This window comes from Camelus ferus, chromosome 27 (assembly GCF_009834535.1).
Source record: "Camelus ferus isolate YT-003-E chromosome 27, BCGSAC_Cfer_1.0, whole genome shotgun sequence".
NCBI classification, from domain to species: Eukaryota; Metazoa; Chordata; class Mammalia; order Artiodactyla; family Camelidae; genus Camelus; species Camelus ferus.
In genome coordinates this window covers 6,476,972-6,493,277 of record NC_045722.1, presented here as the reverse complement: position 1 = coordinate 6,493,277, position 16,306 = coordinate 6,476,972, and the positions used below count along the sequence as shown (strand labels likewise).

The 16,306-nt window shown below is 37.4% G+C and overlaps 2 protein-coding genes across 10 annotated transcripts in view; both read left to right on the top strand.

The window, feature by feature from the left end:
- The window catches only part of UBE2Q2 (ubiquitin conjugating enzyme E2 Q2), a 53,907-nt gene extending 41,912 nt beyond the window's left edge, over positions 1–11,995 (top strand). For 3 of the 4 annotated variants that reach the window (XM_032468838.1, XM_032468836.1, XM_032468835.1), the window contains 4 exons: positions 2,805–2,853; positions 3,262–3,357; positions 8,304–8,370; positions 10,378–11,995. In XM_032468838.1, the coding sequence (XP_032324729.1) occupies positions 2,805–2,853; positions 3,262–3,357; positions 8,304–8,370; positions 10,378–10,409 (244 nt within the window). In that variant the 3' untranslated portion in view covers positions 10,410–11,995. The remainder of the gene's footprint in view (positions 1–2,804; positions 2,854–3,261; positions 3,358–8,303; positions 8,371–10,377) is intronic. The other variant, XM_032468837.1, reaches the window with a different exon arrangement.
- A 1,808-nt stretch (positions 11,996–13,803) lies between these two features.
- Positions 13,804–16,306, top strand: part of FBXO22 (F-box protein 22) — a 31,442-nt gene continuing 28,939 nt past the window's right edge. For 3 of the 6 annotated variants that reach the window (XR_004315511.1, XR_004315510.1, XR_004315509.1), the window contains exons 1-2: positions 13,821–14,047; positions 14,427–14,565. Coding sequence is in view for 2 of the 6 variants with exons in the window: in XM_006173500.3 (XP_006173562.2) it covers positions 13,905–14,047; positions 14,427–14,565 (282 nt within the window). In the remaining 4 variants the exon portion in view is untranslated. Of the gene's footprint in view, positions 14,048–14,426; positions 14,566–16,306 lie in introns of all 6 variants that reach the window. The other 3 variants (XR_004315508.1, XM_006173500.3, XM_032468834.1) reach the window with 2 other exon arrangements.

Genomic DNA, 16,306 nt, shown 5'->3' with positions numbered 1-16,306 from the left:
TATATGCAGGAAGTATCTGTGAATGAATGAATGAATGAGATAGGAAAATACAGTGTTAGCAAGATGTACGTAGTTTAGGGTAATACAGAGCTTCTAGTCCACTGGTATTTTTATGAGCTGTTTTCTTGAGCCACCAATACTTGGCCAGTCTTTCTTGCTTAGTCCAAGGCATAGTGTAGTAAAAAATCATAAAGATAATTCTTGTTTTTTATCCCGCCAACACATTGTGAGTGAGCTCTTTGTAGACAACTGAAGATACTTGATGTAGTGTGAAGTATTATTTGTGCCCCAGTCATCCACAAAGAGAATACTTGCAGATGACCATGGGTTGTTTCTGTCTATATTGAGGGAACATTATCTTAAGAATCTGGTTTTAAATGTCAGCATTTTCTTTTATTCCTCTCTTAGGGTCTGTTCTTAGAATCCATGGCCCCTTTCCTTACCTCAAGAAAGGAAAGGATCATGACTGTTTTATGTGGGCTGTTAAGCCTTCCCTTTTTTTTTTTTTAAATGTGATTATTGTCAAGAATTTTATTTAAAAATTCTATTTCTCATCTCTGTTTTTGGGATCCTTTAAGAATCATGTTGTATGATTAATGGTATCTGTTATCCCCTCAAGGCAATTAAGTGATCATCCTAGATTGTGGGTGGGGAGGTTAGCTGGCAAACATTCTTGCGAGAGCCTCCTAATAAAACAGAAATGTTATAAACTGAATGCCTGCAGAGGCCGAGCTGAGGATACTGCTTGCTCTGCAACTTCGGCAACTGACTTCTTTAAGCGGATGATATTGCGGTGCCTGTGTATGTGGCGCGTTGTCCTTAGATGATCCTTAGATTGCTATTACTTTTTTATTTTTTTACTAGTGTCTTTGCATTGTCTCAGTATTGAGCAGGAACTCTTTGTTTGGAGGCAAAGAGCAATAAGGGTTTGAAATACATATTAATAAAATGAGTGTATTGAAAACAGAAGTAGAATTGACCACTTCTGTGTTCTGCTGATAGTGTATATTAAGGAAAAGCTTAATATACACTAATATATACTTAATCTCACTTTTTGTGCAGTACTAGAACTACTTATGTCTTGTGTTTAGACGTCCAGCATATATTTTTGTAGTTAGTATGTGCTTATGGACAGTGCACTTTCTTTTGACCTGCAAGCATGAAAACTTCCCTTCTTCCCTCCTGATAAGACTCTCTACCCTCAAAATGAAGAGCAGGCTGATGAAAGGGAAGGTGGTGGTTGGACAGTCGGTAACTCATTGTCGTCTGCATATCGCCTTTCCCTAAAATAAGTGTGTCTCCCTTTAGCATTTCTGAAGTGTAAGGACCAGTAATGGTGTTAACTCATTAACAGATTACTAGACATTGAGCATTTGTAGAGGAACCAAAATCCAAACTAGAACCTAGATCTTCTAATTGTGTTAAATCAGCAGATGCTTGTGTAAAGCAGACATATACACGATTCACTTTGAGCCCAGTGGGAGATTCAGAGAATGGAGGGAGATTTCTGTTTCAGGAACACAGGAGAATATACAAAGTTTAAAAAATCCTTTGCTTCTCCTCCCAAATTTCATTTTTGGGAGTGTTTTTCTTTCCCTCTCATTGAATTTTTACTTGGAAGGTTCTCAGAAGTTGGGACAAACAAGACAGACAGTTGCCTAAATTCTCCAGGTTAGGGGAGTTACTGAATAATTTCTGTTAGTGAATAATTTCACTGAACTATTATTACTGATGGTCTACAGTAGAAGTTTTAAGAGTCCTTACTTCTCTGTAATTTGGTTTAGTCAACACAGGATGCATTTTGTTAGCCAGCATGCAACATTTGCAGGCTAGAATGGTCTTGGAAAGTTTTATGGGGCGGGGCAGGGCAGGGTGGGGATGTGGCATTTGGAGGAATAGGCAGCAGCAGAAGGAATCTCAGCAAGGGAAGAGCATGGGCAAAGTCCCAGAGGACAAAAAAAAATTGTGGTAGACTCAGTTTTCAAATAGACCTAATCAGTGGCCGTAGCTTATGTATTTTCAAGATTACTACGATTTTTCTTCTATGATTATCATTCCTTTGATTTTATTTTTAGGCATGATATTTAATGTCTTTTGAAGTTTAACATTAAAGAAGGAATTATTTTGTTTGAGAAGGTGTTAAAAGGCTGCAGAATCTTGATCTAAATAATGATTTCCTAAGGGAGATATGGGAAAATCCCCAGTAATTGTCCTTGATTCAGAGAACAGTCCTCAGGGCTAGAAAGAGGATAGGGGAGCCCCAGAGAGGGTCTCCATGGTCAGAACCATTTGATCCTCACAACAGAATGAAAAAAATTTTCACTATAAATGCAGCTGTTCATTATTATAGATAAGGTAAAGTCATGACTGCTGTCTTAGGAAGAACTCTTAGCTGTATAGATAGCATGATGGTGGAGAAATCTTCAGATGAAAAGAACACTTGAAGGCCATTTAAGGAAACTTTCCTTTTGCCCCTTTCTCTGGAATATTTAGGGATAAGTTCTTAGTTTCTGATACCTTAAAATTCTTTAAGTATTTTGTTATTAAGAACCATTACTTAAAAAAATAATTAGGTGATGACATCAGAAATTTTAAATTGCTCATATTCCTGTAATTCTAACAACTATTTTCATTTTTTTAGATTAAAGATTAATCTAAAGATTATCTTTAGATTAAAGATTCATCATTAAAGATTATCTTCTAATCTTTACTTGTGTGCATACTTTGTTAGTAGTAGTACTTTAAAAATTAAGAAAGACTACAGAGATGTAGAGAACTTTGTATGATTCTTTTTTCTTTTTAAGGTATGTGTTGGGTGGTGGAGCATTATGCATGGAACTACTCACAAAACAGGTGACTGTTTTCTAATGGTACTTCTATGTTTCATCCTCCATAGAGTATTTTGACTATGTAAATTAGATTCTGAGTGGAAAAAGCTCTCTTGTAATAGCACCTACTTTTAATAATGAAGGCTATTTAAACCATAAAATGACATTGTTCTCAGGCGCTTAATTGAGGTGGGCAATTAGAGTGATGTGTATTTAAAGGTATAATTTGTTCATGTTTGGTACTTAAGTGTAGGTTTATTTTGTTTGTTTTTTTGCTAGGTTTTAGAAATGGTCCAACTTTTATTTCTTAACTACAAACTTTTTAACATTAACTTGCTGTTACTGAGTTGTTCCATGCCATTACGTTAAGCTTTCCTAAGTGGGCGTTAGGAATACCCTTGTGTTTTAGGGAAGTGTTCTCTTCTTTCTCTAGGGCTGGAGCAGTGCCTACTCAATAGAATCGGTCATCATGCAAATCAATGCCACCTTAGTCAAAGGCAAAGCCAGAGTGCAGTTTGGAGCAAATAAGGTACTTTTATTAAGAATGTCACATAAACTAAAAGATTTATTTCCTGTTATCTTACAAGATTTCTGAAGTCTTTGTTATTTCTACAATAGATAAATGTCTGTAATTTAAAATTTATTATTGGTTTGTATGTCCTAATAAGTAAATTATATGTAGTTGTAAGTTTCCCAAAATTGAGATCATGTTGTAACAGTTAATCCCCAGTGATCATTTATGTGCTAGACTCTAAACTTTTTACTTGTATTAACTGTCAATCCTATTAATAACGTAAGAGAAGGTACTGTTATTGTCCTCATTTTGTAGATGAGGAAATGGAAACACACAGAAATGAGGTAACTCATCTAAGATCACAGGTAGCAGAGTGAGGTCTGGAACCAGACATTCTGGCCATTAGTCTCTGCTCTCAACCACTGAGTTCTGTTCTTTATTCACTTAATATATCAGAAATATCTTTCTATGTCTAGCTGTAGTTACGTATAAACACTTAAGTGACCAAGAATGTACTCTGAAGTTAGTGTGTTTTGGAAGAATATTTGTGTGATGGAAATCATCGTGACCTAACGTTTAAAAAAGAAATCTGGAAATTCCTAAAGTTCCTTGTGAATTTTGTATTAAATGCCCATCCAAATGGTATTAAATCTAAATAGGTTTTTATAACTGTGTTGCACATCAAATCATGAGTCCACTAGAATCTTAACTCACAGAGGGAGCAAAAACTGAAAGGCTATATTAGAAAATTGTTTGGGATAATATTATAAAATAACTTATTTTTACTTTTAGCTTTTTAAACTGCTATTTCTTTGCACTAGAACAAAATACCATATTGAATAAACCCTAGAAGTTAGTGGAAAAAAGTGAATTTGCTTAACTACATTTAACTAGCATTTCTTAACAGTATATATATTTTAGATATTTTAAATGTGGCAATAGAATGATGTACTAGAACATCAACATTTTATTTTTCTAACAAAGTTTATGCTCACTGTGCATTTTCTAAAGTAGAAACAAATACATACTAAAGGAGTCACCTGTAATTTGACTGTCTAGAAATACTGTGAATGTCTTGGAGTACTTCTGGCTTTCAAAATTTTGTTCCTGGCATTTATTTATATTTAGAACTTGATGTTAAGTTTTATCATGTTTAAAAAAAAATGAGCATGTTTTTGTCCTTAAGGGAAAATATGGAAGGCTTAGAACAGTGATCTTTTTTGAGTAACTGACAGAACATTCTTACCAATAACTTAACTGTGTAAACTTACCTCTCTGGACATCAATATCTTTACCTGAAACACAATTGATTTGGATATTTTAAGTCTCTTCCAGTTTTAAAATCCTATAATATCAATATTCTGTCTTTGTTCAGTGCCATAATTCTCTTGGAATCAATTAGTTTCAATATAATTGCTTTAAACTGTTACGTTTTCATTATTATAGCTTTGTTAGCAAGTAAATATAACCATTTTACATAGAGTGCTGAGTCAGGCAGCTAAATGTTTGCATATTAAAATGTCTTAGAAGATGAATTTTTTAAATTGAGTTGTTAAGATGAAACCTTACCTTTCCATTTTTTTAATTAAGAAATATTTGTCAGTTAATGTGGAAACTTTGTATGATGTAATATGAGTTTTACCTTTCAGGATCCTACACGCAGCAGGGAATAGTCTGAATGTTAACTGTAAAAATACTACTATCAAAAAAGTAAGGTGCTAACAGGTGTTAAAAATATGCTACCATTTGTGTAAGAGAAAGACAAGGACATTTATAGATGTGCTTTTATAAGCAGAGAGCATCTCTGGAAGCATATTCAAGAAAGTGCTAACAACTATTGTTTCTGATAAGGGAGTATTGAAATATTGAGGTGGTGGGTTAGAGATAGGAGGGAGATTTTATTGTAAATAGTGCTCTTTGAATTTCTTTTTGTCGTACAACTATTACTTAAGAAATATTTTTTAACAATAAAGTTAAAATATTAAAAAAAAATGCTACCAGCTACTGGTTCAAAATAAATGTTGTCTCCTAAAAGATATTCTTAAAATGATACTAAATATACATAAGTCCTAGAAAACAGAAAAAGCTGCCTAACCATGTGCATGAAATTTGGAGACAGGTTCAGATTGATAGAGCTGAGAATCTGCAACTCCGCAGGCAAGGGTCATTGTAAAGTTTTGCCATTAGCTCCCCTAGGCTCTGCTATCAGGAACTTTCGGAAAGCAGGCCATGGGACAGAAGGATGTTGGCAAGGCCGGTTTTCTATTCAGTTAATGTGAAATATAGGCTGTAACGTTCACTCTAGGCTATAGTAGTGAGAAAGCGTTCTAAAGTAGAGGTCTGATCTTATGACTTTTAGCAGGAATGGGGGTTTTAGAATAGGCAGGAAGTGCCTCTTAAGAAGCTTCCATTCACTACATGGAGGGGAGCTGTTGTCAAGTTAAATAGTGGCATCCTAGAGCACACAGCCCATGGGGCAGCTCCTAGCCTATTTCTATAACCAGGAAAGGTACCTGTCTTCCCTGGAGCCCCGCAGACTTCCAGTTACTTACCTACAGAATCCCCTAGTCAGTGATCACATTCAAATGAAAGATCTGATTGTTATTTTTTCTTCCAGGGGGAGTTGTTACCTATATTAAGCAGTGCAGTCTTCTGTTTATAAATGAGCAAGGTTGACGGGCCAAATAAATCTGAGAACCTTGCATAATCCTGAGATTTTCCAAGAGGACTAAATGGCCTCATGTTAGTTGTATCCACAGTTCTCATCAGCAGATACAGATACTCTTCAGAGGAAAGCACTTCTGATTTAAATCTGTAGGATTCCCAAAGATTAAGATCAAGCAAGCATGAATTCAGTGAACGATCACAAGCACATAGTAGACAACCTAATATACATGAGAATTGGCAGAAACAATAAGAGATACAAATTGCCAAGAATTTTAGGTTTTGGAATTAGCAGATATTAGAATTGCAAGAAAATGGTAAGTTATATGTAAAATCTAATGTAAAGAAAAAATAATAAAATTGGTCAAACTAAGATCAGGGATGATGGGACAGATCTGGAAAAGAATGAAATAGAATTTTTAGAAATGAAAAATATAATTGTTGAAATGAGAAACTCAATAGGTTAAACATCAGAAGAGAATTGATTAGAAGAAATAGCTCAGAATATTGCAGAGAGAGACATGGGACAGACAGTATGGCAGAAGTTAAGAAGAGCAGAGATCAGAATGAGGTCTAAAATATTTCTTACTGGAATCCCAGGACGAGATAATAAAATAATATTTAAAAGCGAGAGAAATGTAAATCAGAAAGTAAAGTAGTAGAAACAAGTTCAAGAAATAGTCATAACAAATGCAAATAGACTAAAGTTACCAGTTAGATGGATTGAATTTAATGGTTTTTTTTTCTTAAAGAAGTATATTTAAAAATGTGAGGATACAGAGAAATTGAAAGTTTTTTTTGTTGTTGCTTTTTAAAGGAGGATGATAAAAATGCCAGTATAGGCACACCTCAGAGATACTGCAAGTTCAGTTCTAGACCACTTCAGTAAAGCAGATACCACAGTAAAGCAAGTCATGAATTTTTTGGTTTCCCAGTACATATAAAAGTTATGTTTATACTCTGCTGTAGTCTATATAAAGTGTGAGGTAAAAGACAGTTACATACCTTAATTTAAAAATACTTTATTGCTAAAAAATGCTAACCATCATCTGAGCCTTCAGTGACTTGTAGTAGTAACACCAAAGATGACTGATCCCAGATCACATATAATACTGAAAAAGTTTGAAATAGTTTGAGAATTACCAAAATATGACAGAGAGAAGGTGAGCAAGATGCTCGTGGAAAAATTGAGCCTACAGACTTGCTCAACACAGGGTTGTTCCAAACTTCCAGTTTATAAAAAAGGCAGTATCTGCTACGTGCAGTAAAATGAGGTTTGCCTGTATACACTAACAAACAGGGGGTGTAGTTATAGTATCAAACAAAATACGGTTTTGGAACAGAAAGCAATAGTGACGACTTAGTGATGAAAGTCTCATTTAACCAGGAGGATGTAATTTTTTACTTTGTCATGTTACCTACCATTTGTTGGGGGGAAAAGCAGGGGATAGTCACTAACAATAAGCTGTGCATTAATTTTCTTATATGACCTTAAGGATGGACAAGTAGTAACAGTAGTTATTCAGGTGGAGGAAGAAGGATGGATGAGGGGGTGGAGCTGGGTGGTTGAAGGACAGGTAGTAGGAAGGAGAATTTTCCCTTAGAATGTGTTTGTATGTGTTTTATTCTTGTGCTGTGTGACGTTTGTTTAAAAATTCTATGATGTGATACAATAGGTGTGTATCACTATGGAGAATGCTTATGATATACTAACTGGAAGTTAAGATACAGGTCAGTTGTACTGATGGAGACAAAATCAGTTTAAATTTGGCCCCTTAAAAGAAATTCTAATCTAGAGGTTAACAAAAGAAGACTCCTTAAGAAGACTCTGTTAATAATGGCTTGGTGCCACTTATGGGCATTCATTTTTAACTCAAAATGTCATTCGTATGTCTAGTCCTTAAAGCCTAATGTTTTCTTATCTGAAATTAATATTTTGTAGTTCATTTCTTTTTTTTCCTGATGGAAGTCATGAGGAAGGGAATTTAAGTTCTACTTGCATCCATAGAGCATCCTTTATTTATCAGTGCAGAGAGGGACACTAGAACTTGTGCAGTGGTAGGAAGAATTATAAAAATAAACTGTGAAGCATGTAGATTTTTACTAGAGTACAATTTTGGTTTTGTATCCTTCTAAAGTGGTAGAGAATAATGAAATTGAGAAATTTCTTTTTTGAAATAGAAATATAATTTAGTTACCTGTGTTCTTTTAAGCACAGCAGGGACACATCCGTAAATTATTTGTAATGATTTCCATCTACTTATAGTTTTGATATAAAATTTATAATTCTCTTTCAGAATCAATATAATCTAGCAAGAGCCCAACAATCCTATAATTCCATTGTACAGATACATGAGAAAAATGGTACGTTTAATTCAATAAGTATTTATTGCCATTTATGAAACTTTACATAATGTACTGTTAGTAATTATCCTGCTTTATTCTTCTGTTTTTGCGTTAATTTCTTGCAAAGTATGGTTACCACAGTGAAAATCTTTAACTTGAGGACACACACACTGCTTCATTCAAAATCTTTGTATCGTAAATACTTGGCCTGGGAATCTCTGAGTTAAGAGTCAAGATTTTTGAGTAGATTAATGAATGAATCACTTTATCACTTGAAATGTATGGTATTGGGATAGGAATTGAGTTAAAGGCAACTCTACAGGTGGAGTTCTTGTTAATACTGAGTAAATGCAGTCAGGGTCATGAACCAATTATTTCTGAAACATCTTCAGACTATTTAATGCTTTTTTGACAATTGTACACAATTACCTATTCAAGTAGAAAAGTCCTAATTTCAGTCTGTACTTCTGAGTGTTTAAGTTGTAAATTTAAAATAAATTATCCAAATATCTTTCATAAACCTTATTGGCCTTACTTTAAATTTTGCTTGTATTCACAATACATGTTTTGAGTTTTTGTCTCTAATAGTGAGGTAACAAAATAAGTAGACTTGGAATCAGAAGATCTATTGTCAAGTGCCGTTTGTGTCACTCACTAGCTCTGTGGCCCTGAGCAAGTCCTGTTACCTCTCAGTCTCAGTTTCCTCATCTCTAAAATTGTCTCCATGTCTGTCTTGCCAAACAATGAGGCAAAAAAGGAGTAGTGTGTATGCACAGCACTTCATAACCAAGTGCTGAGATTCACGGTAGCCAGGGTAGTGAAACTGATGTTTTCTTTTGTGGACTAAGTAAATTAATAGGAAGGAGTTTTCTTTAAGGAGAGTATTTACAGTGAAGTGTTCTTTGCTCTGCTAAAATGGGGTAGTTTGTGACTTAAGATTTGTATGTGCTCACTTTTGCTGAAAAAGTGACAAGTTTGCTTTGTGATTAACTGCTTACTTCTGAAAGAATAGTATTCAAAACAATTTTCAAGCTTCTGAAGAGGGATATGATAAAACTTGAGGACAAAGATGGGTTTTCATAATAATAATCATCTCCAGCACCCTAAATTAACAGATCCAAAGACACTTGTACTTCATTAACCACATGGATGCTCTACAAATCTTGGTATATTTATACTGTTCCAGTGGCAGTTTTGTACCAAACAGCACTTAGCCTCATTTGCCTTTCTAGAGAGAGATTATATTTTTGTTTTGTTTTGAACAATCACATTTTTTCTTACCTCTTATTTTTTGTTGAAACAGATGTTGTAGTCAGCATTCAAAAATGTTTATGGAAGGCACTGTATTTGAGAAGGCTGTATTTATAATTAGCTATGGTGAAAGAGCAATAGATTCAGATTCAGGAGATGGATTCTAGTTTGGCTTCTGCTAAATTTGATCTTAGGCATATCCTTTCGGCAGTGCACCTGCTGAGATAGCACCCTCACTGGTAAAATGACATCATTGCATTTATGACAGTCCAAGTTCCTCTTCCTCTAAAAAGCCAGGATTTTGTTTAGGGGATAGTTATTTTCAGTGAGGTTCACCTTCAAATATAGAATTGAAGTGAAATCTAAAGCCTAGCTTGTAGTCTAATATTGTACACTGTCATCTTTAGCTACAAATGCCATTAACATATAGAGCTCTCCTGTTGAAAACTCAAGTACAGTTTATTCATAGGAAATAACTATATTGTGAACATATCAAAGTACTGTGTTACCAACCCAAGTGTAAGTTGATAATTTTTACAGTAGGTTTAAATGTGAAAAGTAGGGGTAGAGAAAGTAGCTAACCTTAATAAAATGCCATTTCTCCTACTTGGTTTAAGAATTTAAGTATTTTAGTATAACCTTTAAAAAGGTGAATCATATATTGTATACTTAAACTTGGGTACATAATTGTAGATAATAATTGTACATCAAGTATACTTCAGTAAAAAAAAAAGAAGTAAAGTATTTTAACTTTTTTTCCCCATTCTTTTTCAGGCTGGTATACCCCTCCAAAGGAAGATGGCTAAATGTGTTGACCTTTGTATGTTTGGACCAATGTTGCTTTAAAGAAAATCTTTCCAACATGCAGGCACAAGCTTTGAGTGCCCCTCTAACAGCAGTACCGAAGATCTTAGCTCATAGATATTTTAGTGGATAATCTGTCAACTGATCCAGTATAAGTTACAGCCTTTTCATTTTGCTCATTTTAGGTATCTTGGACTGAGCAGTGGGGCCTTTACTGTATTTTTCCTGATAAATACACATACTGGCCACTCCTTCTCTCTCTTTCTTGAAAGGAGAAATCCGTTAAACAGGCAAATCAGCATCAGGTTACTGAAGTTGTGACCTTAGGGCAACTTCCCCATTTTGAGCTCATGCGTTATGAAGACTTGCAATATATTGTTCCATTTAAAGCCAATAAAAGTTTAATCGATGTTTAATACTGGTTTAGAAAATTTAAGGTCTTCTAAATCACAGTAGCTTTTTCAGGTTAAAACTATTTTATGATATTGCCAAAATAATGACAGGAAACCTACTTATTAAATTGTTAAACTTTTTTTATGGCTGTGTGAAGATATGAATTGTTTCTCAAAAGATTTACTCTTAACTGAGTTGTATTTTACTTTTTAGGCAAAGCAAGGCTGTGCCAATTCAGGCTTGTAAGTAGTAATTTCCACTGGGGCATCAGAGTCTTGCTGGGCTGAATCTGCTTCTTGTTGGTTCAATATTCTTATGAAGAAGAGCTTGAAGTATAGAGCTTGAAGTTATTTAAAATACTAAGTCATTTTACGTTTCCATTTTATTAACGGGATGTTGCAATCAGTTGTAAACTAATAAACTTATAAAGTGATTGGCACAAAGACAGACTCCTTGAACAAAAACCACACAGTTAAGTACAAAAAGTATCTAATTTGGAGACTTAAATTTTTTGCTATAGTCATAACAATGGCTTTTACATTGAAAGACTAATGGGAACTCTTCATATATTAGTTCTTTTATAAAATCTGACTCAAATTAGTGTGCTCTCCATTTTATTGCCTTACCTGAATCAGTCCTGTTGGGTTGGTAATAGATTTTTTTATATACCCAAATTTGATTTAAACATAAATTCTAGTTATTAAGCACTTTTAAAAAGAGATCCAGAAGCACATTTTTCTGCACAAACCATTTACAAAGTTCAAAAGTGTTTCTTATGCTTTAAGACTCAGTTTTTAACTTTGTAAACCACATCTGAGAGATTGGCACTTCTGCATTATTGTGTGTTTGATTTCTTTCTCTCTTTTTTTTCTACTTTGGTTAAGAGGATAGTAGAAAAGGATTTTCTGGCATTCTTGTTCACTTGGTTACATTTGTATAAAGTTCTGATTGCCAGTTGCTCAGATAACAAGTGACAAGGCAGAATTCTTTAAAGCATTAAAGTTCCTTAAACCTAAGGCTAAATCTTGAATACATTATTGAATTCTTTAATATCCTGATGGCTAGCAGATTGACAGCTGCACATTTGGCATGCTTTCTTTTTTTTTTTTTTTTAATTTTATTTTTCATTGCAGATTTATTTGGCAATGTACAGTAAATTTTGTAAACTTGCATCAAGTTTATGAATAAAGAACCATTTAAAAAATAACTTTGTCACTTTTCCCTCCTAAGATAGTCTTTGATTCAAGTGTCTGTAAACTCTGTTGCGTTTCTGGAATAGGGTTATATATGGTGGGATGGGTGAGGAGAAGCTTGAGAAGAAGAGAGGCAGACTGATTTAACAAGAGAAAACTAGAGAACCTAGAATTGATGTGTATAGACTTGGCATACTCAGGGTTTCCTCAGCCTCTTCCCTCTCTCACCACACTCATTCTTTAATATAAATTCAAATGCTGCTTTCTTCATGACTGCCCCTTGTTCCCCAGGTTATAATAATCTGCTCCCTCTTTAATGTATTCATAGCCTCCTTACAATTAATTACCAGTTTATCTCACATACAAGAGATCCAGAGGTAAGAAAATTCTAGGCACAGTACCTCTGCTTTTTTGAGATTTTTTTCCATGTTGATTTTATCTTTGGATTGACTGCTGTCTGGATGTGCAGCCATCTTGATCCATCCACAGGTAGGTAATGGTCCTGTCTTCCTGTGTCTACCCCGTAAACTAACGGCTGGTGAAAAGAATGAAACCTTCAGGATTGGTTTGGACCACTGGTTCTCAAGGTATGAACTGAAGAACTCTGGGGACTTCTGAGACACTTTTAGGTTTTTAAGGCCAGTGCTATTTTCCTAACACCAAAACTATTTGGTATTTTCAATTTCATTGTCTCACAAGTGTACAGTGTACCGTGGAGTTTTCCAGAGGCTACATGATATGATAGATGTGATATTGCAACAGATTGAATTCAGAAGCAGATCCAGATGTCTTCTGTTAAACCAGGAATGCGAGGTTTGCAGGTTGTAAAGATGACACACAATTCCCTATTGGGGGTGGCGGGGGGCTTGGTAAAGCTTTTTGTGTGTGTGTAAGTTACTTTATATGTGATGGATTTATTTTCAGTGAAATAATTAAAATGTTTTGATTTTTAATATGGTAAATATTGTCATAACCCACATAGTGAAACTTTTTGGGGTTGTCAATATTTAAGAACGTGAAGGAGTCCTGAGGCCAAAATGTTTGAGACCCTGTAGTTCAGACAAATCAGGTTTACCAGTCAAGAGCTGGGCATCAAATCAGGGCCTCTTTAGCAAGGCAGCAGCAAGAGGAATGGATGTTAGGCGGGGACGCAGCAGTGTCCACTGTGCTCACATTCCTTGTACCTATGGTTTTCAACCTGAGCCTGCATCAGAGTCACTGGAAAACTTCAACCACAGTAGAGCTAAAACTCAGACTGCTGGGTGCCACGCACCATTGTCTGATTCAGCAGGCCTGGGGTGAGGACCAAGGATGCGCGAAATTTAGGATTTCCCAGGTGAATCTGATGCTACTGGCAGGGAACTAGTGCTGTTTGGGGAGTGTTTTCACAGCTTTTACCCAGGTGCTCTTGAAGCCATCTTACACATTCAGAATGTGAGGGCTGCATGGTGATGAATAGAGGCGATGATTGTCACACACTGAGTTTTTTTTAAAGCAGATACTGCCCGTTTAAAAATTGGACTTAAGCTGTTAACAGGCATTGGGACTGTGAAAACGGTAACAGTATTACCTAGTCTTCAAGAACTCACGACTTAGGGGAAGAGAACAGCGCTGCAAGTGTAGCGAGAGGCACAGAAAGAGGGTGGCTGTGTTCCACTGCGCGAAGCCTCCTGTAAAGTTCTGGGAGGATTACAAGACACCTGGTCACCGCCCCTAGCACCCGCTGGGCCTCGGGATGAGCACCGGAAAAACGCGGGCCCGGAGTCACGTGGGCGCCTCCGCGGAGCCCCGCCCCGCCGGCCGCCGGAAGTGGCGCGCGCGCCTGCTCAGTGCGCTCGGGCTGGGCGGTCTGAGCAGGCCTCTCGCTCCCTCCGGGCCGCCGTACTGCTCGCCCCGGCTGGCTGGGGAGGCATGGAGCCGGCGGGCGGCGGCGGCGATAGCCGCGGCCTCCCCTCCGCAGACCCACGGAGCACCTTCGTGTTGAGTAACTTAGCGGAGGTGGTGGAGCGTGTCCTCACCTTCCTGCCCGCCAAGGCGTTGTTGCGGGTGGCCGGGTGAGGGGAGAGGAGGCGGGAAGCTGACGTCGGGACTTGCAGCGGCCTTGCCGGGGCTGGCGGGGTGGGCGGATACCGTCGGGACCCAGGCTGCCCTGGCCGGCCACCCATGCTCTTGGGCGACGCCCCCATCCGCTAGGTACCCCTGCCGGGGTGCTGCCGGGGACTTCTCCCGGGGGAGCCAGGTTCCCCCCTAAGGTTTCCCCGCCCCCGGCTCTCCCTCCGAACCAGCGCCCTACATCCTCCCCCGCCGGGGACTTTGGATCCCGCAGGAATCTCCTGCTGTTGCCCGAATGCGTAGTCGGGGGCGGGAGTCTGTGAGCCGCGGGAGAGAGAAGTGAAGGTCGGTTCACAGCCCTTTGTGCGTTCGCGTCCGCAGCGTGTGCCGCTTATGGAGGGAGTGTGTGCGCAGAGTGTTGCGGACCCATCGGAGTGTGACCTGGATCTCCGCGGGCTCGGCGGATGCTGGCCACCTGGAGGAGCATTGCTTGGTTCGAGTGGTAGCAGAAGAGCTTGAGGCAAGTAAGAAGGGTTGTCGTGCACAGCCCTTTGCACGGTTGGTGGATCGGTTGTTGAGAACTAAATACTTTTTAAATAGCAATTTTGTATATGGCCTTTTTTTTTTTTTTTGTAATTTAGGGAAGTTTTTCTCGTGACGCGTAAAAGATTCTGTAAACATCAGTTTTAATGACTATATTGTATGGACTTGCCGTCACTTATTTGACAGTTCTTCAGATACTGGGCATTTTATGTAGCCAGATTTTCAGTATTATGGTAATGCTGTTTAATTCAGTTTAGATTATGTTGCTTTTGTTTGTTGGTGTTTCTTTACTCTGATCTGAAACAGTTTCTCAGGCTTTCCCCAGTTCACAACTTTGACACATATGTAAATTACAGGGTAGTTATTTTGTACTGCATCTGATGTTTCTTAGATTCAGACTATGTATCTTTGGCAGGAGTATCACAAATGATGCTGTGCTCTTCTTGTTGCCTCCTGTCAGGTGGCATATGATCGCCCTTTGTCCCATTACAGGTGCTACTACCTTTGATTATTTGGTTAAGGTGGTATCTGCCAGGTGTCATGACTGTAAAGTTACTCTTTTCAACTGCAATTAATAAGTATCTTGTGGGGACATACTTTGAAACTATGTAATTATCCTGTTTGTTTATCATTTACTTATAATGTCTACATGGACTCTTACTCTCTTACTTTACTCAATGGGATATAATCTGTTACTGTTAGTATTTATTTTGGTTCCTAAATTGTCCCCAGTTTGGCTAGTGCGAGCTCCTTCAGCTGGCTTCAGTGTCTTTTAGAGATGATTTCATCATCTTCGAGCACTTCCTTGCTTTCTGACACCGGATGTTCTAAGCCCATGTTGTGTTTTGTCTGCTTCAGTTCTGAATCATCTATTTCTACAAGGAGCCCTGAGTCTTTTAGTGCAGAATAGTATTTAGAAGCTAGGATCGGACAACTCATTGGTGTTGAAGGGTTTGCTGTTTCAGAGCTCAGTCAGTGGACAGAGCCGTGGAGTATATGTGTGTGCCTGTACAAGCATGTGTGTGTGTATACATCTCTGTATACATATACACATTTACAGCTATATTCATATGTACATGGAAGTTCATTCATGAGTTCAGATAGGTACATCAGTTCTAATCCAACACAGGATTCTTTCCAGTTTTCTCTCAGCTCATATTTGTACCTTGCTTTAGTACAGTAAGAAGCCTGGCTCTCACCATTCTTAATATATTTGAATGGTAGGTGAATGCCCCATAAGTGGCCAGTCTTCTGTCTCCCCCTTCCTCATGTAGATTTTCTCCTTACCCTATTCAGGTCTGGGACTCAGATCCAGAGTGGCCAGTATCCAAAGTCAGGTTTACAGAAAACTGCAGGCAAAAAAGGAAGAGTAGAAAAGAAATAAGCCCCAGAATGCTAGCAGAATTTTCCTTTGGGGGTAGAATTATGTGTGTCTCTTACGTTTATAAAAACTTTTCTGTTTTTTTTTCTCCAGATCTTTACTGCTGCAAGTATTATTTTTACATAGCTTTAACAGTTTATATGTTGTAATGGCTGTTCGAGCTGGACAGACTTGGGTGTGAACCCAGCTTTGGCACATAGTGGCTGTGTGACTTTGAAAGCGTTACCTAAATTCTCTGAGCCTCAGGTTCTTGCTCTGTAAAGTGAAAAGAAGATAATACCCTGTATAACGCTCTTACCAGGTTGTTGTAAGGATTAAGTAATGAAAGGATAACACA